This window comes from Oncorhynchus gorbuscha, linkage group LG03 (assembly GCF_021184085.1).
Source record: "Oncorhynchus gorbuscha isolate QuinsamMale2020 ecotype Even-year linkage group LG03, OgorEven_v1.0, whole genome shotgun sequence".
In the NCBI taxonomy this organism is placed as follows: Eukaryota; Metazoa; Chordata; class Actinopteri; order Salmoniformes; family Salmonidae; genus Oncorhynchus; species Oncorhynchus gorbuscha.
The window spans coordinates 73,123,437-73,146,857 of NC_060175.1; the positions used below are offsets into that span (position 1 = coordinate 73,123,437).

The 23,421-nt window shown below is 42.7% G+C and overlaps 1 protein-coding gene across 2 annotated transcripts; it reads left to right on the forward strand.

The window, feature by feature from the left end:
• Nucleotides 1-23,316, forward strand: LOC124031868 (choline/ethanolaminephosphotransferase 1-like). Of its 2 annotated transcripts, XM_046343646.1 has the most exons (10): nucleotides 1-272; nucleotides 942-1,475; nucleotides 11,271-11,418; nucleotides 11,851-11,992; nucleotides 13,840-13,924; nucleotides 14,410-14,541; nucleotides 14,944-15,102; nucleotides 15,498-15,623; nucleotides 16,703-16,742; nucleotides 20,104-20,222. In XM_046343646.1, exons 2-9 carry the CDS (start codon nucleotides 1,056-1,058, stop codon nucleotides 16,715-16,717), a joined length of 1,227 nt encoding a protein of 408 aa, XP_046199602.1. In that variant the 5' UTR covers nucleotides 1-272; nucleotides 942-1,055; the 3' UTR covers nucleotides 16,718-16,742; nucleotides 20,104-20,222. The 2 variants fall into 2 exon arrangements, with proteins under 2 accessions (XP_046199602.1, XP_046199601.1); XM_046343645.1 differs by lacking the exon at nucleotides 16,703-16,742 and having other exon boundaries at nucleotides 20,104-23,316.
• Nucleotides 23,317-23,421: the final 105 nt, after the last annotated feature.

Genomic DNA, 23,421 nt, shown 5'->3' on the forward strand with positions numbered 1-23,421 from the left:
TCCCTACGCCTGCCTGTCAAAAATATTTCCGCTCTTTCTCAAAGCCGCGGTCGAATTTCGTGATATTCACTTGCATCAGCTGATCCTAGTCTTCCCGAAAACGGTTCTAACTCGTTGGGAACTAGACTGCTGTCGCTGCTCTATGCACTTGTTTTCTTGTTAGCTACATATAAGCTGACAGAAGAGGCCGAGGTTGCCGTAGTGTAGTAGGCACTAGCTGTTAGTCAGACAACGATAGAGGCCACCGCTTCCGTGTAACGGAATCAAGCTAGGTAAGAGATTTTCGAAGGACAACTGCATGTCAACTCAGCTCTTTATAACATTATTGTGTTGACAACCTATTTTAAATTTTATACATATGGTAATATGATAAAAATATATGTTGTGACAGTTGCCTTTAGTTAGCTACAGATAATATTGATAGATAGCTAGCTTAGCAAGGGAACGTTAGCTAGCTAGCAAGTTGATTTTGTTGGTAGCTAGCTAACGACGTTACCTAACAAGTATTGTAGGGCAACATGACATGAACCTCTTAACTAATTATTCAACGTTGTTTTTTAAAAATGTATTTTTCGTAGACATGATTTGCTTATTATTCACTATGAGTAAGCATACAAATATCTACCCAAAGTATATACCCTTGTAATTCAATGCTTTAACTATGCAAGTCTTGCATTTATTTATTTATTTTGTCTCACTGACTGCTGTTTGCAGTATTAGCAGAATCTATCAGGAAACATATGATAAGCATGTATGGTTGATGAGTTCCTGTTTTACCAGCCCTCCCGCTGCAGCTTGTGCTCAGTGTGCTGCCACAGTCAAATTATGCACACATGACTGTAAGTCGCTTTGGATAAAAGTGTCTGCTAAATGGCATATATATATATATATGCTTAACATTACGGTCAAATAAAATATAAATATTTCTTTCTCCTCATTAGGCTTCAACCCAGTAAAACGGTTGTGGCCCCACTGTGGATTCCCTGGATTGGACCGGGGCGGAGGCAGTCGTAGGCAGAGCAGGCGCCACGTGAAGTGCGGTTCCGACTTCCCCTATGAGTAGCAGCACCGGTCAGAGAGCACCACGGACCCGGGCGGCGAAGGCAAGCCAGGGGACAGGGGGGACAACGACATGGACCCCTCAGGACCAGAGTGTGGACCCTTCATACAGGCCTACTACCACTGCAGGTCCAACTACAGCCTGCAGTGGTGGGGGGAGTTCCTGTGTCCTGAGTAAGCTCATCCAACTGCCGGCTCCGCCACTGTCGCGCCACCAGCTGAAGAAGTTAGAGGAGCACAGATACAGCAGTGCAGGTCGCTCACTTCTGGAGCCCTTCATGCAGCACTACTGGGAGTGGCTAGTGGCATGTGTGCCAGCATGGATAGCCCCCAACCTCATCACTATTGTGGGCCTGGCCATCAACATTCTCACCACATTGGTGCTGGTGTACTACTGCCCCACTGCCACTGAACAGGTAGGTCCATGCAGGGGCATCACTGGGAATTCTAGGCCCTGGAAAGAATTTGATGTTGGATCTCTTTAACACACGGCCACTCAAATGGCCCTCCCTCCCACTGAGTATGCATATTTTAATTAATTAATCAGCAGGTATTCCTACTAAGTAATAACCATGGATTATTAGGTCAATGTTTGTTGTAACGGCTGTAATAATATAAACTACTGACAGGACATAGAGAGAAGACGAGGCCGTCAGTATTTCTTTCAGACTTTCTTGATTGAAAAGTATCGATTGGGCCTCCCGGGTGGCGCAGTGGTTAAGTGCGCTGTACTGCAGCGCCAGCTGTGCCACCAGAGACTATGGGTTCGCGCCCAGGCTCTGTCGTAACCGGCCGTGACTGGGAGGTCCTTGGGGCGACGCACAATTGGCCTAGCGTCGTCTGGGTTAGGGAGGGGTTGGCCGGAAGGGCAACCCCTTGTCTCATTGCACACCAGCGACTCCTGTGGTGGGCCGGGCGCAGTGCGCGCTAACCAAGGTTGCCAGGTGCACAGTGTTTCTTCCGACACATTGGTGCGGCTGGCTTCCGGGTTGGATGCGCGCTGTGTTAAGAAGCAGTGCGGCTTGGTTGGGTATCTGAGGACGCATGACTTTCAACCTTCGTCTCTCCCGAGCCCGTACGGGAGTTGTAGCGATGAGACAAGATAGTAGCTACTAAAATAATTGGATACCATGAAATTGGGGAGAAAACGGGGTAAATAAAATAGTATCGATTGGGTAATTGTCATATATAGCCTACCCTTCTCAAAGCGAAGGTTTATCAAAATGTCTGTCTCTGTTTTGTCAATGTTGGGTGCAATTTGTTGTATATAAGAATGCTACACTATACCTACTGTCCTTGTTGTCTCTGTGAGAATCAATCTATTCTAATCCATCTTACAGTAACAGTATTTGATGAACATGGTGTTATGGTAAAACACCAGAATGCCACAAACATTGACTTTTTACATTTACAGTTTAGTAATTTAGCAGATGCTCTTATCCAGATCGACTTACAGTAGTGAGTGCATACATTTTCAAACTGGCCCCCTGTGGGAATTGAACCCACATCCCTGGCATTGCAAGTGCCATGCTCCAACTGAGCTACACAGGACCAACTCACTGAATTTGAATGTCACTTCCTTGGCTGTCTGAAAACGTTACCTGCTGTCAAATCTTCCCTCATCCAAGTTTCCGTAATTCCTCTCAAAGCTCATTGGAGGAGGTTGACAGGAGGGACCCTGGATCCTCTCCTCTAAATGCGCTTTGAGAGGAATTGAGGAAACCAGGATGCAAGGATTTGACACCAGCTAAGGTTTTCAGACAAAGAGCAGGTGTAGGTGTTTTGGCCGCCATGCAGTCTTACCTGTGACCTTCCATGTGGAGGTCTAATGTCAACACTACCCATGTGGTTTAACTTAGACAAAAGTGTGTGAGTTGGTACTGGTGACATGTTTTTGGAATCTGACCTGTTGAAGAGTTATGACTCTTTTTCTGGGGTTTTGCACGTTGTAATACGGGCAATTCCACGGTATCAGAGTGATTCTAAGACTATGATTTGTCACTTCATTTTTTTTCTCAAACACATGTACTTGAACAGTGCAGAGGCAAGTGTTGGTAACAGAATGATGGTACCAACAGCACAACATGTCATTCTGTTACCAAACTTAGCATTTGCACTGTTCTTCAATAAATGTGTTTTTGTAAAAGTTCTGTGGAAATTATTAAAATTAGTCATTGTGCATAGATTTATGGTTTGTTTAGCTTGCCAATCTTTGTTTTTTGTTTGACATTTTCAAGTGAAAAATCAGTTTCAGCATCACTGTTACTGTGGAATTGCCCCTACGTAACATGTTGTTGTGTTGGCCTCATGAATGTCTAAAGATTGACATTTCAACTACGAGTGATTGTAGATTATCAATCGGTTCATGAAAGGACGTGTGTTTTATGAGTGTACAAAAGCTGTAGAACATGCACACATTCAGGTACTTTCCGTAGGTGCCGGAGTTGTAGGCAAACTCATGGAAAACAGAAAGGAAAGCGCTGAACACTGCTGCTCATGCTCCCAGGTGATATTTATTTATGACAACGTTTCGACCCTAAGGTCTTCGTCAGGCATCCATATCCCAGGTGGTGGTGGAAGGCCCTATATATAGGGGCAGTACTCCGTGACATCTCTTCCTGAAACAGGAGGGAAAAAATGTATAACATAAGTTCACAATATTAACATTCAATGTATCAAAATATATGATCATACACAAGGAATATGATCAATATTTATAGTAATATACATACAATACTCAATTAGGATAAAACAACACAATTTGGACATATTGAAACTAGCAGCAGTGTGCAGCGTTTTCCTTTCTGTTTAGGAATGTAGCCTGTCAATGCGAAACCAGTTTGCTTGCCTTAATGCTTTTGCTTAGAAGATGTGATACAGCAGGATGTATGTGTCACCACAAAAAGTGTTGTGCTTAAAAATGATTTAAGCAACATTATAGAATAGATCAAGGGCATTTTAAGGCTGTCAATTTTAACAAAGTAGATATGACTAGGCTATGACTTTGTGAATGGAAAAAGGTTGACCAATTATTGTTAGTTTATCAATATTTAACAATAGACACGTTTTGCTTTTCCTTTCTCTTGGTCACTGGGGCCAGGCTTGCACAATGCTTCATGTCATGTGTGCTTGTTTTGCTGCAGTACGTGGGGGATGCCTTACAGGGCTCTTGGGGACAGGCACCCCGTGTCCCCGTCCTCAGGTTTCACATCTAGCCTCAGGCCCCTTCTCCCGCCTCCCGAGCAGTAGAGGGTAGGAATAGGCATTTAGAATGGTCTCCCTCAGACTAGCTTACTCAAGCTGGCTTAATTGTGAATACATACATACATACATACATGCATGCATACATGCATGCATACATACATACATACATACATACATACATACATACATACATACATACATGCATACATACATACATACATACATACATACATACATACATACATACATACATACATACATACATACATACATACATACATACATACATACATACATACATACATACATACATACATACATACATACATACATACATACATTTTCCACATTATGTTTCGTTGCAGCCTTATTTTAAAAGGGATTAAAAAGGATTAAAAGGGATTAAATCTACACACAATACCCCATAATGACAAAGCAAAAACAGGTTAAAATACATTTTTGGTAATTTATAATATACTGAAATATCACATTTTACATAAGTATTCAGACCCTTTACTCAGTAATTTGTTGAAGCACCTTTGGCAGCGATTTATCGCCTAGAGTCTTCTCGGGTATGATGCTACAAGCTTGGCACCTGTATTTTGGGATTTTCTCCCATTCTTCTCTGCAGATCCTCTCAAGTTCTGTTAGGTTGTACTCTCTGTACTTTGCTCCGTTCATCTTTGCCTTGATCCTGACTAGTCTCCCTGCCACTGAAAAACATCCCCTCAGCATGATGCTAGCACCACCATGCTTCACCGTAGGCATAGTGCCAGGTCTGACGTGACGCTTGGCATTCAGGCCAAAGAGTTGAATCTTGGTTTCATCAGACCAGAGAATATTGTTTCTCATGGTCTGAGAGTCTTTAGGTTCTGTATGGCAAACACCAAGCGGACTGCCATGTGCTTTTTACTGAGGAGTGGCGTCCGTCTAGCCACTCTACCATAAAGGCCTGATTGGTTGAGTGCTGCAGACATGGTTGTCCTTCTGGAAGATTCTCCACAGAGGAACTGTAGAGCTCTGTCAGAGTGACCATCGGGTTCTTGACCACTTTCCTGACCAAGGCCCTTCTCCCCCGATTGCTGTTTGGCTGGGCGGCCAGCTCTAGGGAGAGTCTTGGTGCTTCCAAACTTCTTCCATTTAAGAAGGATTGAGGCCACTGTGTTCTTGGGGACCTTCAATGCTGCAGAAATATTTTGGTACCTTTCCCCAGATCTGTGCCTCAACACAATCCTGTCTCGACGCTCTACGGTCAATTCCTTCAACTTCATGGCTTGGTTTTAGTTTTGACATACACTGTCAACTGTGGGACCATATATATAGACAGGTATGTGCCTTTCCAAATCATGTCCAATAAATTTAATGTACCACAGGTGGACTCCAAGTTGTAGAAACATCTCAAGGATGATCAATGGAAACCGGATGCACCTGAGCTCAATTTTGAGTCTCATAGCAAAGGGTCTGAATACTTCCGTAAATAAGGTGTGTGTGTGTGTATATATATATATATATATATATATTTTTTTTTATAATTGTGCAACGTTTCTAAAAACCTGTTTTTGCTTTGTCATTATGGGTATTGTGTGTAGATTGCTGAGGATTAAAAAAATGTTTTTTTTATTTATTTTTTAGAATAGAGCTGCAACAAAATGTGGAAAGTCAAGGGGTCTGAATACGATCAGAAGGCACTGTATGCCATTTATCAGACACTTTCATCCAAAGCGACTTAGTCATGAGTTGAGATTTTTCATAATAGTGGCCCCATTGGGAATCGAACCCGAAACACTTTCTCTACTGACTGAGCCACACAGGATTAGTGGAGAAATCAAGTTCATGGGTTTGTTTTGATCGTCTAAAGCTTTGGAGCTGGATGCTTGACTGTAATATAGGCAAGGTTGTTAAGTTATCTTGTTTCTGAAAATGAGATCACTTGAGGATATTGTTTAATCTGCAATTGACTCAACCTCCCCTCCATAGTGTTACATTTCTTAGTCTACTGTATGTTGCGTTCAAATATTATCAGCTACAGTTTGTTATCAGGGAAGCTTGCACAACGGATACTAGATCCCTCCTTGTATTCCTCCTCCCACGGCTAGTTAAGGGGCAGCTGTTCAAACAATCTGGAACTCTTAGTCTGATATTAAACACACTTTTGTCAATACTGAATGCTGACACATGGGAAGGTTTCGGTTACTTTCAACCCAATCAGTTGAAAAAGATTTTAATGGGTCTGTTGTTGTCAGGGGTTAAATTGGGCCGGGTCAAATGAAAGCCTGGTGGCTGCCATTTAATTTTCCTCAGCCAACAACACAAATAAGCCAAGGCAAAATCAGATGACACCATCTTGGAATAGTTTACCTTTTCAATTGGCCAGCTTGTCACATTCTATGCGAGAAGTTTCTCTCCGGTGCTTTCAAACAGTGAGTGCTGCACAGCGCATAGGGAGAGAAACATGCATGCCCAGTCATTGCACAACATTGTTAATGCAGTCATAAGAGAACACACCTTCTGATAGCAGTTTTTATGGCCACTGTAGGACCTGAGAACTTTCTAGTGTTACTACACTTTTTTCTTTCTCAAATCCCCAACATTTGTGAACTGCAGCTTTTCAGAACTAGAGTTTTAACAGCATCAGCGCTTGCCAATGTCATTTTAATGTATAGGGTAGACTGGGGCTAAATGTAACACAAGTCAGGTGCAACTGGTAGGCCTACATTAAAGTAACTGTACATGGGAAAATGTAATATTCTGTTAACTCCTACCCAGGTAATGTTGTCAACTCATCCTATACTTGTATTTGTGGCCAAAGCATACATTGGGGAAAAAACCCAACTCAAACAGACCCGGGACACACTTTTCACAGCATTCCGCCTGGTGGGAGGTACTATACATCACGGTGGGCTTTGATTTCAGTGCGCGTACGGGGGCACACAGTATCGAGTCCGAACAGAGTACTCGCTCATGTGAATAAATTCCACAATCCGGACAACATTGCCCTTAGTCAAATATATCCAATTTTCACTGAAGATTTACCTCAGTGTTTTAGCTTCTTGTGGTCAATTTGCAGTTTTGTAGTTATGTTTGCAGTTATATTTGCAGTTATATTTGTAGTTATGTTCTATATCGTGGAGCTTCGGCCCATAGGGGAGCTCTGCTCCTAGTGGTTTACCCCACTGCCTAGGCAGTGAATAGCCTGAGAGAGAACTATGCACACACCTGCAGCCAATGGGAGTACAGGTGTCCCTATATAAGGGGATGCTTCCCCTCAGTCAGCCTCCCATTATTTTCAGCGACTTGGACTAGACTGAAGAAGCCGAGAAGGGAAGATGAGTCTTAGGACGAACCCGCCGTCGATATCCAAGTGTTCGTCGTCCCTCTAGAATGAGCATTCCAGATTTTCCACCTAACTCAGCTCTTGAGCTCAGTGTCGCTGCCCCACCATGGTGGCTGTGGACTCACACAACTTGTGTTTCGTGTGTCTAGGATCTCACAGACCCCCTGAATGCCCAAGCTGCGCCCTCCTATCTTTTAAAGGAGAGGAAACAGTGATTGGTGTTCTTTAGGGAGGATATCCCTCGAGGACGCCATGTCTGTGCTAGCCTCAGGTTCTGAGGCATCATATGATGATGCCACCTCTAGAGAAGATGAGGATATTGGGAAGTGTGTGGATGTTTCTCCGGAACAGTCTAACCCACTGACCGATTTTGATCATAAAAAAAAAAAACTCCCTATGGAGAGTGCAAGGATGAGACGGGCTCTGAATTTTCAGCAGCCCTCTCCTATGCAACCGCCTCTTTGCGCTCTGATTTTCCAGGGCTCGTTGAGCGGGCTGCGATTCGGCTTGAGATCATGCTGCCCTCCAACCCAGAAGTGGACATGATGTAGGGCTGCTGTACTCTCTAACAAGAAGGGTGGCGGTGCCACTGGCACTGTAGCAGCAGTGAACAATATTGCCAACAATATCCTGGCAGCCTCTCTATCCCGTCTCACCACGGACAAGACTGAGCTGTCATGAGAGGAGATAGGACCCGTACTTCATCTCACCCAGGAGTCGGCTGTGTATGCGGGGAGGTTGGGAAACGACACCTTTGGCTGTCTCTGACGGCCATGGAGGAATCTGACAAAGCCACCCTGTTGAATGCCCCCATCCAACAGCGGCCTCTTTGGAGCCGGCCTCAAAGAGGCAACAACGCGTTTCGGAAAGCTGGAGGAGGGGAGGGAACAATTATCTAGACACCTGCCATTGGCAGGAGGATCTAGATCGCTTTCCAGAGAGCCACCTAGTTTCACCGTCTCCAGTAGACCCTGGTCTATGGCCAGACGGATAGCCCGAGGAACAGCAGCATCCAGCTCACCGAGAGTGGGCCTTTCCACTCCCGCAGCGCCAGAGAGAGCAGCCGCTTCACCGGCGAGAGAGGTGGTCATGACGTGTCCCTGGCGACAACCTAAGGGGAGCCAGAAGCGACCATGACAGGACGAGGGGGAGAAGAGAGGGAAGAGCGCAACGCTCTGTTCAACAGCGGCTACTATTCCCCCCGCTCCCCTGCAAAGTGATGGGGGAGGCAACGTGTTTGTTGAATAAAGACTAGATTCCAATTGTATTTGTCACGAGAACCTCTTTTCCATAACAAACCAGAGATCGTTCAGGTTCTCTCTCTCCACTCTGTGGGTAGTACAGCCCACCATGGGTGCGTAGCTGAGCACACACATGAGGACGCTATGAATGGCAATGATAAGAGGGCAGCAAAGCGGACACTCTTGAGGAGCCGCCATGCTATACCTCATAAAAACCCTAGACCCCAGACTCCTAGGAGTAATGTGGCTCAGGGTTTAAAGAACAGCCTGTGTACACAACCCTGTGTTGGGTTGATGACTCAATCGCTGTTGGAGACTGCTCACTAACTCAGGCAATAGCCTCAGTGCAGTTCAGACCCGTGCTGCGTTCACGGAGGGCTGGAACCATAAAGTTACGAGTGTAACCGTGTTGTCACTCCCTTTTCTCACAGAACACTCTAATATTTCCACCCCCTTTCGAGGGGGGCCCACCCTGGGCTGTGCCACTACTTCTATGTTGGAGGACAGCGGCGGCATGGGCCATAGAGGAATACAGGTCCTTCCTACTGAATGCACCACAACTTCACTCTCTCCCGCTCTCAGATCATTATTGGGAGTGGCAGTGAAGTTGCACCCTCTCCCACTGGCTACGCTGGACGCTGGAGAAGGGTTACCGTTTTCGACCGTGGTGGAAACTGTGATGAAATCGGCAGAGAAAGTAGCTGCTCTTGTGAAAGAGATTACGGTACCTTTGGTGAAGGAGGAGGTCACAGTATTTCCCCGATTAGAACAATGGAACAGCAGGCTATATTCGCCCTACTAACTAGTGCCAAAAAAGACTGGGGGTATGAGGCCATTGTTGGATCTACGCATTCTCAACGAGAGCGTAGCCAAACGGCCCTTTCGAATGCTTACGATAAAACGTCTGCTGGAATGTGTCCACAACAAAGACTTTTGTATAAGCATAGACCTAAAGGGCGTGTTCTTCCATGTGCTGGTTCATCCGCATCACTGGAAGTCTCTGCATTTTGCCTTCCAAGGGGTGGCGTACAAGTATGCGAGAATACCATTCGGGTACATCCTGGCACCTTTTCCAAGTGCGTGGAGGCGGCAATGGACCTGTTGCATCATCAAGGGATAAGGGTCTTTGCCTACCTAGACGACCTACTGGTTCTCGCCCCGTCAGCAGAGCTGGCAATCGCACACACAACACAGACGGTGATTAATCTCAGGCTTCTGGGGTTCGCTGTGAATAGGGAAAAGAGCAGACCATGGCCCAGTCATCGGATTGTCTACCTGGGACTGCAGCTAGCCACTGACTATGAAGGCTTGAATTTCGGATCCTCAACATGCTGCCCTGTTGCTAGCCCTACGAAGGTTGGCCCATTTTCTGTTATCTGCCCACTAATCATTGGCTTTGGCTAATGGATTGAGTGTGGCGGGTTACACTGAGGAATCAGCGAGTATGTCTTACTTGGTTCAGCCTGCACTCAGCATTGCTGATGGGAGGACTAGAACTAAAGGGAGAGGACCAATGGACAGGGTTCCATCAGTTCTGCCTTTTCCTGTTAGAATGACTACATAGCATGACTCCTGGCTGAAGGTTTAGTACAGTAGAGTCATGTTTTCTAACCTGCCCACAAGTCTATGACTGTTTGGGCGGAAGGATGAGGGATGTAGTTTCTTTAACTGGTATTACAAAACTATTAGACCAATTGTTTAATATTGAAGTATCATCTATCTGCTTGTACAGATTAGTATTGTTTAATATTGAAGTATCATCTATCTGCTTGTACAGATTAGTATGGCTCATATTGTGTTTTATCTGCCCACTAGTCATTGGCAATGCCTTTAGACTGAGTAGGGCGGATTGAACTGAGGACGCAGTATATTGGAACAGTGTGTTACAGTACTGCGGAACATAGTCGCAGCCATGGCTGAGTCCGACCTTTTCATTAAGTGGGAAGTGTTAGGCTCGGCAGGAGTACATTTTGGAGCGTTGCGCTCCGCTCCGCCTTAAACCGCTAGGAGCGGCGCGCTCCTTTGGGGCGGAGTTCCACGATATAGAACGATAGTTACCAGAGTTGTAACTCCAGTTCTATGAGTGGAGCGGAGCCCCATGGGACTTATTTCTAGAGGGTCAAATTCTATTTTAGATGTCAGTATCATTTTATTTTAATTCATTTTGGAGTAGAATGTCCTTTTTAAAAAGTCACCTGAACTGACCTGTCTTTCTCCCAAAAATGAAAAGCTCCACCCCCCCCGGGTGTGGCTATGAACTAGTAGGGACTTCCCAATCCCAATTTGACCTGTGGATTGGACATAACATCCTATAACCCAAACATAGAAATTGTGTTCATAAAGGCCGAAACCCATACTTTTCTGTGGAAGTCGAGGAGCACTAGTAGACCGTCTATTGTAAATGTTGAATGTTTGTTCCGTTTACCTTTCAGGCACCGCTGTGGGTGTACCTGTCTTGTGCAGTGGGCCTCTTCATCTACCAATCACTGGACGCCATCGATGGGAAACAGGCACGGCGCACCAATAGCAGCACCCCACTGGGAGAGCTCTTTGACCATGGCTGTGACTCCCTTTCAACAGGTGTGTGTGTTGGAGCGTGTGTATACCGTCTCAAACTACCATAAACAACACTCACAGTCTACAAATTACATGGAAGACGGACACAACAAATATGCACTTAAAGACAGACACAATATACCCATAAATGTACACAACACACTTACAGATGTAAACAACATTAATGATTTAAGACTGAGAAACATCATGTTGTGTAATTGAACTTTCTCTCTATCACTCTCTCTCCCTCTCTCCCTCTTTTGCATGCATTGATGTCACTGGTACTAATATTTTTTAAATTTCCACACACAATTAAGACAAAGTGAGGAATCAGAATATACCTGCCTCTTTAACTCTTACTTTCTATCACCCACCTGCTCTCTTTCTCGCTCTCTTTCTCTATGTCTCTGTCTCTCTCTCATATTCTCTGTCTCTGACTTCTCTCCCCTCTCTTAGTGTTTGTGGTCTTGGGCACCTGTATCGCCGTCCAACTTGGAACCAACCCCGACTGGATGTTCTTCTGCTGCTTCGCCGGCATGTTCATGTTCTACTGTGCTCACTGGCAGACCTACGTGTCAGGAACCCTGCGCTTTGGCATGTGAGTGGGTGGGCACCCCGTCTGAGCTTTCCTTTAAACTACAGTCTAGTCAAGAGTTTAGACACACCTACTCATTCAAGGGTTTTTCTTTATTAAAAAGAAAATATTTTCTACATTGTAGAATAATGGTGAAGACATAAATATGAAATAACACATATGGAATCATGTAGTAACCAAAAAAATGTAAACAAATCAAAATATATTTGAAATTCTTCAAAGTAGGCACACTTTGCCTTGATGACAGCTTTGCACACTCTTGGTATTCTCTCAACCTGCTTCACCTGGAATGCTTTTCCAACCGTCTTGAAGGACTTCCCACATATGCTGAGCACTTGTTGGCTGCCTTTCCTTCACTCTGTGGTTCAACTCATTCCAAACTATCTCAATTGGGTTGAGGCCAGGTCATCTGATGCAGCACTCCATCACTCTCCTTCTTGGTCAAATAGCCCTAAAAACACAGCCTGGAGGTCATTGTCCTGTTGATAAACAAATGACAGTCCCACTAAGCGCAAACCAGATGGGATTGCATATCGCTGCAGAATGCTGGTTGTGTGCCTTGAATTATAAATAAATCACAGACCGTGTAACCAGCAAAGCACTCCCACATCATCACTCCTCCTCCATGCTTCACGGTGGGAACCACACATGCGAAGATCATCCATCCGTTCACCTGCTCTGCATCTCACGTAGACACGCCGGTTGGAACCAAAAATCTCACATTTGGACTCATCAGACCAAAGGACAGATTTCCAAGTCTCTTCTTATTATTAATGTCCTTTTAGTAGGGGTTTCTTTGCAGCAATTCAACCATGAAGGCCTGATTCACACAGTCTCTTCTGAACAGTTGATGTTAACATGTCTGTTGCTTGAACTCTGTGAAGCATTTATTTGGGCTGCAATTTCTGAGGCTGGTAACTCTAATGAACTTATCCTCTGCAGCAGAGGTAACTCTGGGTCTTCCTTTCCTGTGGCGGTCCTCATGAGAGCCTGTTTCGTCATAGGGCTTGATGGTTTTTGCGACTGTACTTAAAGAAACTTTCAAAGTTCTTGACATTTTCTCGATTGACTGACCTTCATGTCTTAAAGTAATGATGGACTGTCATTTCTCCTTGCTTAGTTTGAGCTGTTATAATATGGACTTGGTCTTTTACCAAATAGGGCTATCTTCTGTATACCACCCCTACCTTGTCACAACAACTAATTGGCTCAAACGTATTAAGAAGGAAAGAAATTCCACAAATGAACTTTTAACAAAGCACACCTGTTAATTGAAATGCATTCCAGGTGACTACCTCATGAAACTGGTCATCAAGGCAAAGGGTGGCTACTTTGAAGAATCTCAAATATAAAATATATATATTTTGTGATTACTACATGATTCCATATGTGCTATTTCATAGTTTTGATGTCTTCACTATTATTCTACAATGTAAAAAAGAAAAACCCTTGAATGAGTAGGTGTTCTAAAACTTTTGACCGGGTGTGTATCAACATTTGCTTATCTGTTTGGCTTTCGGGAACAGCCACAACAAGGACAAGGGACAAATGTCCTGGGAGTATGGTTGATTTGATATGATGTAAGCCCTTGACAGAGTAAGTAAGAGTTATAGGTTGTCCGCCAGAAAAAAATCAACCTTATCAGATCAGGTTCCTCTCAGCTTTTTGAGGGACATGTTCTCTACACCCCCCCCCCCCACACACACACTCACAACTAACCCACAACCCAGAGGAATGGATGGTGTTTGTGCAGGACCTGCTAGGGGGTGCTATGTGCATTTTGATTTTGATAACTATGTGAAATCACTTAACCGTTTGCATATGATTCCTCTGTCTCTTTGCCTGTGCAGCATTGATGTGACTGAAGTGCAATTCTTCATTATAATCATGTATTTGCTGGCTGCCATCGGAGGACCAGCTTTTTGGCAGTTCTTGGTAATTAATTTAACCCATTTGATTCAGCAAATTATGGCTTGTTCCTACTGCTTGGAAATTAAAGAAATGACCTTAATGCTAATGGTTACATGCATTGTAGTTGTAGTTTGATGCATTTTCTATCCTTTTTTTGTCCTTGTATTGAATCTAGTGTAATACACTGTTATATATGCAGTTAAACATTTATAGCCTCAAGAATGTCAAGACTTATGAAAGTAATGTAGGGAAGTTATAGCATGTTGGTTAACGTGTTAAGACTCGCGTCCTTGTTGCCGATTTTGCTGAATGCATCCTTTCCTTGTTTCCTGGAGGTAAGCACAGATCTATAAGGTATTGGATAGGTGAAAGCCCAGTTGCCGCGCTATTACTTCCACCAATCCCACCAATTGAGGTCTGTGTTTACTTTAAGGAAGGTAGGAAAGATGGATAAAATAGATAAAATATTGAAACAGGGCTATGCTGCTACTAATCCCCCAAACACACAGATCCCTGTGGTGAACATCCAGATTAAGCTCATTCCAGCCATCCTCACTGTGGCGGGAGCCATCTTCTCCTGCACCAACTACTTCCGGGTCATATTCACGGGAGGAGTAGGAAAGAACGGGTCCACCATAGCGGTGAGGATGACGTTATCCGTCCTGACTAACAAGGGTTGAATTGTATGGCTGATAAAAGATGACTTGTTGTGTGGAAGTATACAGTGCGTGGGCATTTGTCACAAAACCGTACGATTGGTTATTTCAACTTTGGTTTATAATATGATCCATATTACATATTACAATTTTGGGTGAAGTAGCCAGTCTTTTCTATTGCTTAAATACCAAAGCACTTGGCATGCTTCATTTCTAGGCCTCCATAAAATAGTGACATGAATGACTATCATGCCCGTTTCATTGATATCAGCCAAGCTACTAGTCAGAACTTTACCTTGTGGTTTATTTATCACTTTAGAGACGGATAAGGATAGTGGAATTTTCAGCTGTACAGTGATTGTGATAGCCATGTCCCTTCTTCCTCAGGGAACAAGTGTCCTGTCGCCGTTCTTCCACATAGGGTCAGTCATCATTCTGGCCGTCATGATCTACAAGAAGTCTGCGTCCCAGCTGTTTGAGAAGCACCCCTGTCTCTATGTCCTGGCCTTTGGGTTTGTGTCGGCCAAGATCACCAACAAGCTAGTGGTGAGGAACCAGGTGACCTGGATCGTGTCCGTTAGGGCACACTGTAGCGAAGTGTTGTGTAACGGAACACAAGTGTTTTTTGATTGGACAAGTTCAGATAGTAGCTCTGTTTCGCATAGATTTCTTCCATTCTGTGCCTACTGAACATGACCGTGAAACATGAAATGCTGAAAAAGCCAGTCTACATTCCAATATCCACACCCGTCACTTGTTTTGGTATAACTGTCGGCTCAAGGGTCAATTACTTTTAAGTCTGGTATAGTGCGCTATAACGTACCTTGCATTGAATTTCAGCCCTAGTCCAATGTCTTTAATTGGACTCAATATAGTTATTTGGTCTTTACTCTATTATACGTTGCTGATTCTCTCTCGTTTTTTGTTTGTTTGTTTTACAGGTAGCTCATATGACAAAAAGTGAGATGTATCTCCATGACTTGGCTTACCTGGGGCCAGGGCTGCTCTTCTTGGACCAGTATTTTAACAGCTTCATAGACGAGTACTTGGTCCTCTGGGTGGCACTGGTAAGTCACCATAGCCCTTAATAGCTTCATCCATGTGCATGTATAGTACCAGTCAAAAGTTTGGACACTTACTCATTCAAGTTTTAAATTATTTGTACTATTTTCTACATTGTAGAATAATAGTGAAGACTACCTCGTGAAGCTGGTTGAGAGAATGCCACGATTGTGCAAAGCTGTCATCAAGGCAAAGGGTGGCTGTTTTGAAGAATCTCAAATATATAAAATATATTTTGATTTGTTTAACCTTTTTTGGTTACTACACGATTCCATATGTGTAATTTCATAGTTTATGTCTTCACTATTATTCTACAATGTAGAAAATAGTAAAAAATAAAAACCCTTGAATGAGTAGGTGTGTCCAAACCTTTGACTGGCACTGTATGTGCCAAGTAGGGGTGTGATTGTTTAAACGTTTAAACAACATTTTATCGTTAATGTTAAGAAACAGAATTGAAATCACAGTGCAGTTATCACAAAACTAACACTAACAGGTCCCGATCATCATCAAGGGAAAAATGTAACAAATAGGCCTACCTAACACATCAATGCTGTAACTTTATTAAGGGGGATATGCATCTTTTAAAATGATTTGCCACGGATATGAAGTGCTCTGCACATCATCATTGTTAACAGTTAGGGTTTAAAAAACACTCAATACAGAAATTGCTGCAGTTGATATGCAGTCATTGTCAATGGCCTACTTGAGTTGTGAGGTCATTTCCTAAATGAAAGACTGCAAGCTCCATTTGAGCCGCGACTCGCGCTAATGAAAATGTTGCCTCGTTCTCGTCAATATCACTGTTCACCATTTACTCCATTTTCTAAATGGGACACTATAGCAGTTCGCAAAAAAAAAAACAGAAAATAAACGAGACAAATATATTATTCCTAAACTGTAGCTCATAGTTGGAACACGTTTCCCTACTTTAATCAACCAGTCTGTTTTTTATTTGTGATGAGGCTGTCATGATTTAGCAAGGAATGTAGCTTGTTTACAGTGTTGTTTGTGTAGCCCATCAGTTGGGTACATTTTTATAGGCACTAATTTCTATAGGCCTAATGGGAGCTTGTGTTCGCAGCACCCGTGTGTGTAGAGGGAGCGGTCGGATCGGAATTGAGGTGAGAACCGCGTAACGGAGGTAAAGGAGAAGAACTGTGATAACTTGGCTAGGTTTATTTTTTTTGTTGCGAGTCGCTAATGTATGTAACAAATGGAAAGAACACTACAGTGAATTAAACGCTTGTCTTTGGGACAAAATTTCACCTGCCTGGAGGACGGGTGCAATTGTGGCCCATAATTCGGCGTGTTTCTGCATGTTGGCATTCCTGCATCTGCAGGAGCCCTTCATACTTTTATTGATCAATTTTTAAGCCGGTACACAGACGGGAGGCAAGGGTTCTCCTGTACAGTAGGTGGCGGTAATGCACCATAACGTTGGATATCAACCAACATACATTACATTTACATTTAAGTCATTTAGCAGACGCTCTTATCCAGAGCGACTTACAAATTGGACAGAAGAAGAGGCAGGGGTGACAACGGTAGCTAGCTTGCTAGGACAACGGTCGGGTTCTGTTAATGTGGGCAGTTGTAAGGCAGGTGTTTAATACACTGGGTGCTAGCTAGTTAGCAAGCTAGGACTTCAGTACATGGTGGGTGGGATAGGTAGCTAGCTATTTTGCCATGAGGCTGAGTGAAAATGTTGCTGTATTTTAGAGCTCAGAGATTCTTGAAAGACGGGACAATCTCAACTTTTCCCCACAAATATTTGTCTTACTAACTAGAATGACACTCTATGGAAAGATGAGACTCGCAACATGTAAAGTGTTGGTCCTATGTTTCATGAGCTGAAATAAAAGATCCCATAAACTTTTCATATGCACAAAATGCTTTTTTCTCATCCCTGTTAGTGAGCTTTTTTCTTTGTTTTGTCACACAACACAATGCCACAGATGTCTCAAGTTTTGAGAGAGTGCAATTAACATGCTGACTGCAGGAATGCCCACCAGAGCTGTTGCCAGAGAATTGAATGTTCATTTCTCTACCATAAGTCCAGGACCACCACATCTGGCTTTTTAACCTGTGGGTCTGATAGCTGAGGAAACTATGGGTTTGCACAACTGAAGAATTTCTGCACAAACTGTCAGAAACCGTCTCGGAGCTCATCTGTGTGCTCGTTGTCCTCACCAGGGTCTTGACCTGACTGCAGTTTGGCGTCGTAACGGACTTCAGTGGGCAAATGCTCTTCGATGGCCACTGGCATCTTGAAAAAGTGTGCTCTTCACGGATTAATTCCGGTTTCAACTATACCGGGCAGACATTGTGTATGGCGTTGTGTGTGTGTGAGTGGTTTGCTGATGTCATATTTGTGAACAGAGTGCCCAATGGTGGAGTTATGGTATGGGTAAACATAAGCTATGGACAACTAACAAAATTGCCTTTTATCGATGGACATTTTAATGCATAGAGATACCGATTCTCATGCCATTCAACCGACGCCATCACTTCATGTTTCAACATGATAAACGGTTGTCATGGCCACATGTCGCAAAGATCTGTACACAAATCCTGGAAGCTGAACATTTCCCAGTTCGTCAATGGCCTGCATACTCACCAGACATGTCACCCATTGAGCGTGTTTGGGATGCTCTGGATCGACATGTACGACAGCAGGTTCCAGTTCCCGCCAATATCCAGCAACTTCGCACAGCCATTGAAGAGGAGTGGAACAACATTCCACAGGCCATATCAACAGCCTGATCAATTCTATGCGAAGGAGATGTCGCACTGCACGAGGCAAATAGTTGCCCCTACTTTTCTTTTTTAAGGTATCTAAAGATACAAATCTGTATTCCCAGCCATGTGAAATCCATAGATTAGGGCCTAATGAATTTCTGTCAATTGACTGATTTTCTAATAGGAACGTTAACTCAGCAAAATCATTTAAATTGTTGCATGTTGTGTTCATATTTTTGTTTAGTGTAGATATAGGTACAGACACATCAACATTATTCCTTATTATTTATTTTTGACTGTCACCATTTATGATTGTGTTATTCAATGTGTTTCTATGGGCTATAGTAGTAAAGGCCAAATTAAATATTTGATCAAATAATATAAAACATGTTTGGGGGGAATACCTGCAGGGGTCCTAAAATTCAAAATCAAATAGCTAAATGATTACATTTACATTACATTTAAGTCATTTAGCAGACACTCTTATCCAGAGCGACTTACAAATTGGTGCATTCACCTTATGACATCCAGTGGAACAGCCACTTTACGATAGTGCATCTAAATATTTTAAGGGGGGGGGGGTGAGAAGGATTACTTTATCCTATCCTAGGTATTCCTTAAAGAGGTGGGGTAAGATGTCCATGGTATGAACATCTTAAAACAATTCCATATCTTAGCTTAGTATAATATTTGATTAATCAAATATGTTATGCAAATCTCCAAACTTATTTTTGTCTTGTCATCTATTAAATGTTCCAGAGCTAATTTCTTTAGACTTTCACTTCTCTGGAAACAACTTTGATGGACATTCATGTAGTCAGTATTTCAATTGCACACTCCATCAACTAGAGACATCTGTGGCGTTGTGTGATACAAGTGCACATTTTAGTGGCCTTTTATTGTCCCCAACACAAGGTGCACCTGTGTAATGATAATGCTGTTTAATCAGCTTCTTGATATGGCACACCTGTCAGGTGGATGGATTATCTTGGCAAAGGAGAAATGCTCACTAACAGGTACAAGAGAAAGCTTTTTGTGCGTATAGGAACATTTCTGGGATCTTTTATTTCAGCTCATGAAACATGGGACCAATACTTTACATGGTTCGTTTATATTTTTGTTCGGTAGCTAGGAAGACTCCGGTACATAGCAGGGGAGGCGGGAGTGACACCGTGCATTTATATTTTTGTTCAGTAGCTTGGAAGACTGGAGTGACACCGGTAGCTAGCCAGCTAGGACACTATGTCCTTCACGCCTGAAAAACTCTGATGCTTTTATTTCCCTTAGACCCACATTTTAAATTGCATAGACAATCAGGGGTGCGTTCCTGCAGATTCAGGAATAGCCACATGCAGGAACGCCCCGCAATCACACTGTTGCCTGGCAGGTTCAAAGCAGATTCCAGAAGCCTAAGCCTACTGTAGGACTGCGAGAGAACTTCATTGCCCCCTATCGGTCATACCACACACAATAGAATTTCATGAACATGACAAGGAAATTGTCATTTTGCAGATAAACATTTGACTTCACAGGCTGATTCTAGCCAAAGTAAGATGTCAAAACCCCATAGTTGAGTGGTAAAGTAGTATACCAAAGTCCATCACTGTTGTGTAGATTGCCTAGAGTATATTCATGCAATTATTTTCAGGGGCAAAAGATGATTGACATTCAACAAATTCTGTAAATAAAGAGCCTTAAATGTACTTTATTTGACATCTATTTTGTCTCTTGTTTTATCTCCAGTTCCTGTCCATCTTTGATCTAGTGCGCTACTGTGTTAGCGTCTGCAACCAGATCGCCTCTCACCTGCACATCTTCGTGTTCAAGATCAAACCCCCCAACCTACGGTCCGCCTCTGCCTCTCGGTCAGGCAAAGACGTCTGGTGTAACTGGTCTGGTGACACTACTGACAGGTGGTGACACCGTCCGACTGGAGCTGGTGGAATTAACCCCAACCGCCTCCCCCTTGTCTCCACAGGGTTCCCATTGGATGAGACGAATTGGAGGCAGTCTTTCTACGAATGTATAATGCTGTGTTCACAACATCTCGTCATTTCGTAAATACCAGCATACAACTGGGAAAAATCCACATGAACGCCCCTCCAACTGGTAATTACTAGTGGGAAACTATCATCCCTGTGCTCAGTTTCCCACTTGCACCTCTCTGACGTCATTTGTCAACAAACAAGACAGCAAGCTTGCCGGTATTTTCAGCAGTTGTTTATGGTAAGAACAAAATACAAATTGTTAATACAAAATTGATTCTGTTAATCTTCCTTTAGATTTAGAAAGTGAAATATGGATATTTATTTTTATGGGCAAAAAATAGTGAAACAATCTGAAGCCTTCTAATGACCTCCAAGTTTGATAATATTTCCCAGTTCAAAACGTGAATACACCCAACTGATAATTACTACCTTCCCACTTGGTTATGAACGCAGTATTAGTCAATTCAATTATGAATACATTGAGGGTGGGGAAAATTCGATTTTTTTTTAATTAAGATAATTTATTTCAGTCTGGTGTGCAATAGTGATACGTTTTTGCAGATGTGTGGTGTAAAAGGTACCTAGCCGAAGAGGAGAATGAGTAATATGTTTTCTGTTGAGGTGTAGTTTGTCATAAAAGAAGAACCTGGTTGTTTGGTAACAAACTATTTGAGATTTATCAGTTATCTAACCAAAGGTTGTGGATAGGGGTTAATGTTGCTTATTATAACCATGCTACCACTATCCAAATGCACTGAAAATAAAATGTTATCCATAGGAAGGAGCAGGTTATACCTAACCAAATGATATACTTAGCTATGAGAAAAACGCTTAGTGTATTTGCGTGTTTCTGTCCGAGCAATATGACTTAAATGCCGGTCTGTTCTTTCAGTAATGGTACTTGTTCAGCACATCTACATACAATTCCCACCTGTATTCCACTCCAGAGAAAAATGATAGTTCTCTGTTTAAGGTGTAGCACAGAGTATTTCTTTATAGTATTTCTGCATTCTGTTTGAACCATCTGAAAAGCTGTCATTAGAGATTGCGAATAGCATTGTGGAAGAACACATGGTCATGAGCGAAGACTGCCTTGCATTTCTGTTATTGATCCTATGTCATCCTTGTCCTGTATAGCCTACATCAGGGTTATTCAACTCTTACACTATGAGGTCTAGAGCCTGCTGGTTTTCTGTTCTACCAGATAATGAATTCCACACACCTGGTATCCCAGGTCTAAATCAGTCTCTCATTAGAGGGGAACAATGGGGGGAAAAGCTTTGGAACTGGCTGTAAGCTCCAGGGTTGAGTTTGAGGGGCCTGCATGATCTATGACGCTGAATTGTATTATGTTCAATAAGCCCCAAACAAGGGGACCATTGTCTCATCATGTTTACATGATATGGCTATGTACTTCATTTTCTCCCATGTGATTGCAGTACAAATGGACCTGCATTAATACTACTGTTTCTGAGAGATGGAACACAGTTCCTGCTGTATGCTTCCAGTTAACTTGTGCAAGTCAATGGAGCTCTTCTCGTTATAAATAATAATATAATATATGCCATTTAGCAGACGCTTTTATCCAAAGCGACTTACAGTCATGTGTGCATACATTCTACGTATGGGTGGTCCCGGGAATCGAACCCACTACCCTGGCGTTACAAGCGCCATGCTCTACCAACTGAGCTACAGAAGGACCATGCGTTCAGACTCTTAACCGTTAGGAATCTAGCTCATCATTATGATATTCAAGCAACAGTTATGAGTACCGGTATGTGTTCTGTCCACCGCAAGTCATTTTTGTCACCATGGATGACAAAAAAAAAATAGTTTGGAATGTTTTAGTGATAGGTGTTACTCCAACCTCCTCACACTCCTTTTACAATATTCATCTGTTTTTTCTCTTTAAAAAAACAAACATTTTACATATATTTTTTTTAATGAATTCAACTGTGTTGCTTTTTAGTTGAGCTTTGGTTATACTGTAGCGTTGATGAAATAGGAGTCGATCAGGCTGGCACCCGTGTTAATCAGTTCCTCCAAGTGGGGATGTATGTGAAAAAATGCAATAGTCGGTATGCAGCAGTTGCCTTAAATGCTAAGTATTTGCATTAGATGGGAAGGTTTCAAAACTATGGCCTGAAGAGGCTAGTGTTAGACCTAAGTGTTGTGCTATAAATGCTTGATTAGTAACTGATGAATACAATGAAGGGTATGTTTAGATGTTCTCCTCCACTTCACTCCCTGATGTTACCCCTACAGCCACTCCAACTCTCCCAGAGCAACACTGGTGTCATGGCAGCTGCATCCCCATTTAGGTTTCTCTCTGTTCATAGTTAGTGAACTTTGGTCTGTTACACAATAGCCCATCAGTTATCTCTCCTGTGTGGAACAGTTCAATCCACCCATTTTGTATGGGGTCTTATCATTAACCAAGTATTTAACTATACCTGTAGGGACGCAGTACCGTCCATGGTCAAACATAAGGAATGTTTTTTTTAAAGCAAAAATTAAGGAATGTCTACCCTACCAATTTAGCTAATATCAAACAGTGATGCACAGAGTATTAACATGTCTACCGTTTAATGTCTCTTCATAACAAGAGCTTGTCAATGTTTGTATCCGATGCATGGGATGGGCATTACAACCACTGTAATGTTCAGTCAATGGCCACATGGATATGTAACTGATAGTGTTCAACCAATTGAAACACCGCCTCAAGCGTAACTAATTTTCCCTTGGATTGTTTATTTTCTGTGCAATGCAGAGATTTAAGATGACTTGCAAAGGGTGCATCATTGGTCAGTGTAAAACAAAAAAAAACAAAAAATGCTTTTTAGTGTTTAATGATGTTCAATGGTTTTAATTTGTTTGGTCAAAATTGTTACTTTTCTGTTAAAGAAAACCATTCATTTTTGAATAAACAAGCCTATGTAAAATAAAGATTGCTATATTTATAACAGGGGATCTAGTCTATTGCTAGCAGCCTTTTGTGTCTATCATGACCTCTTCTTTAGTATTCTGCAATATTGTTCTCCAGTACAAATGTATTAGTGTGATGAAGATGGAC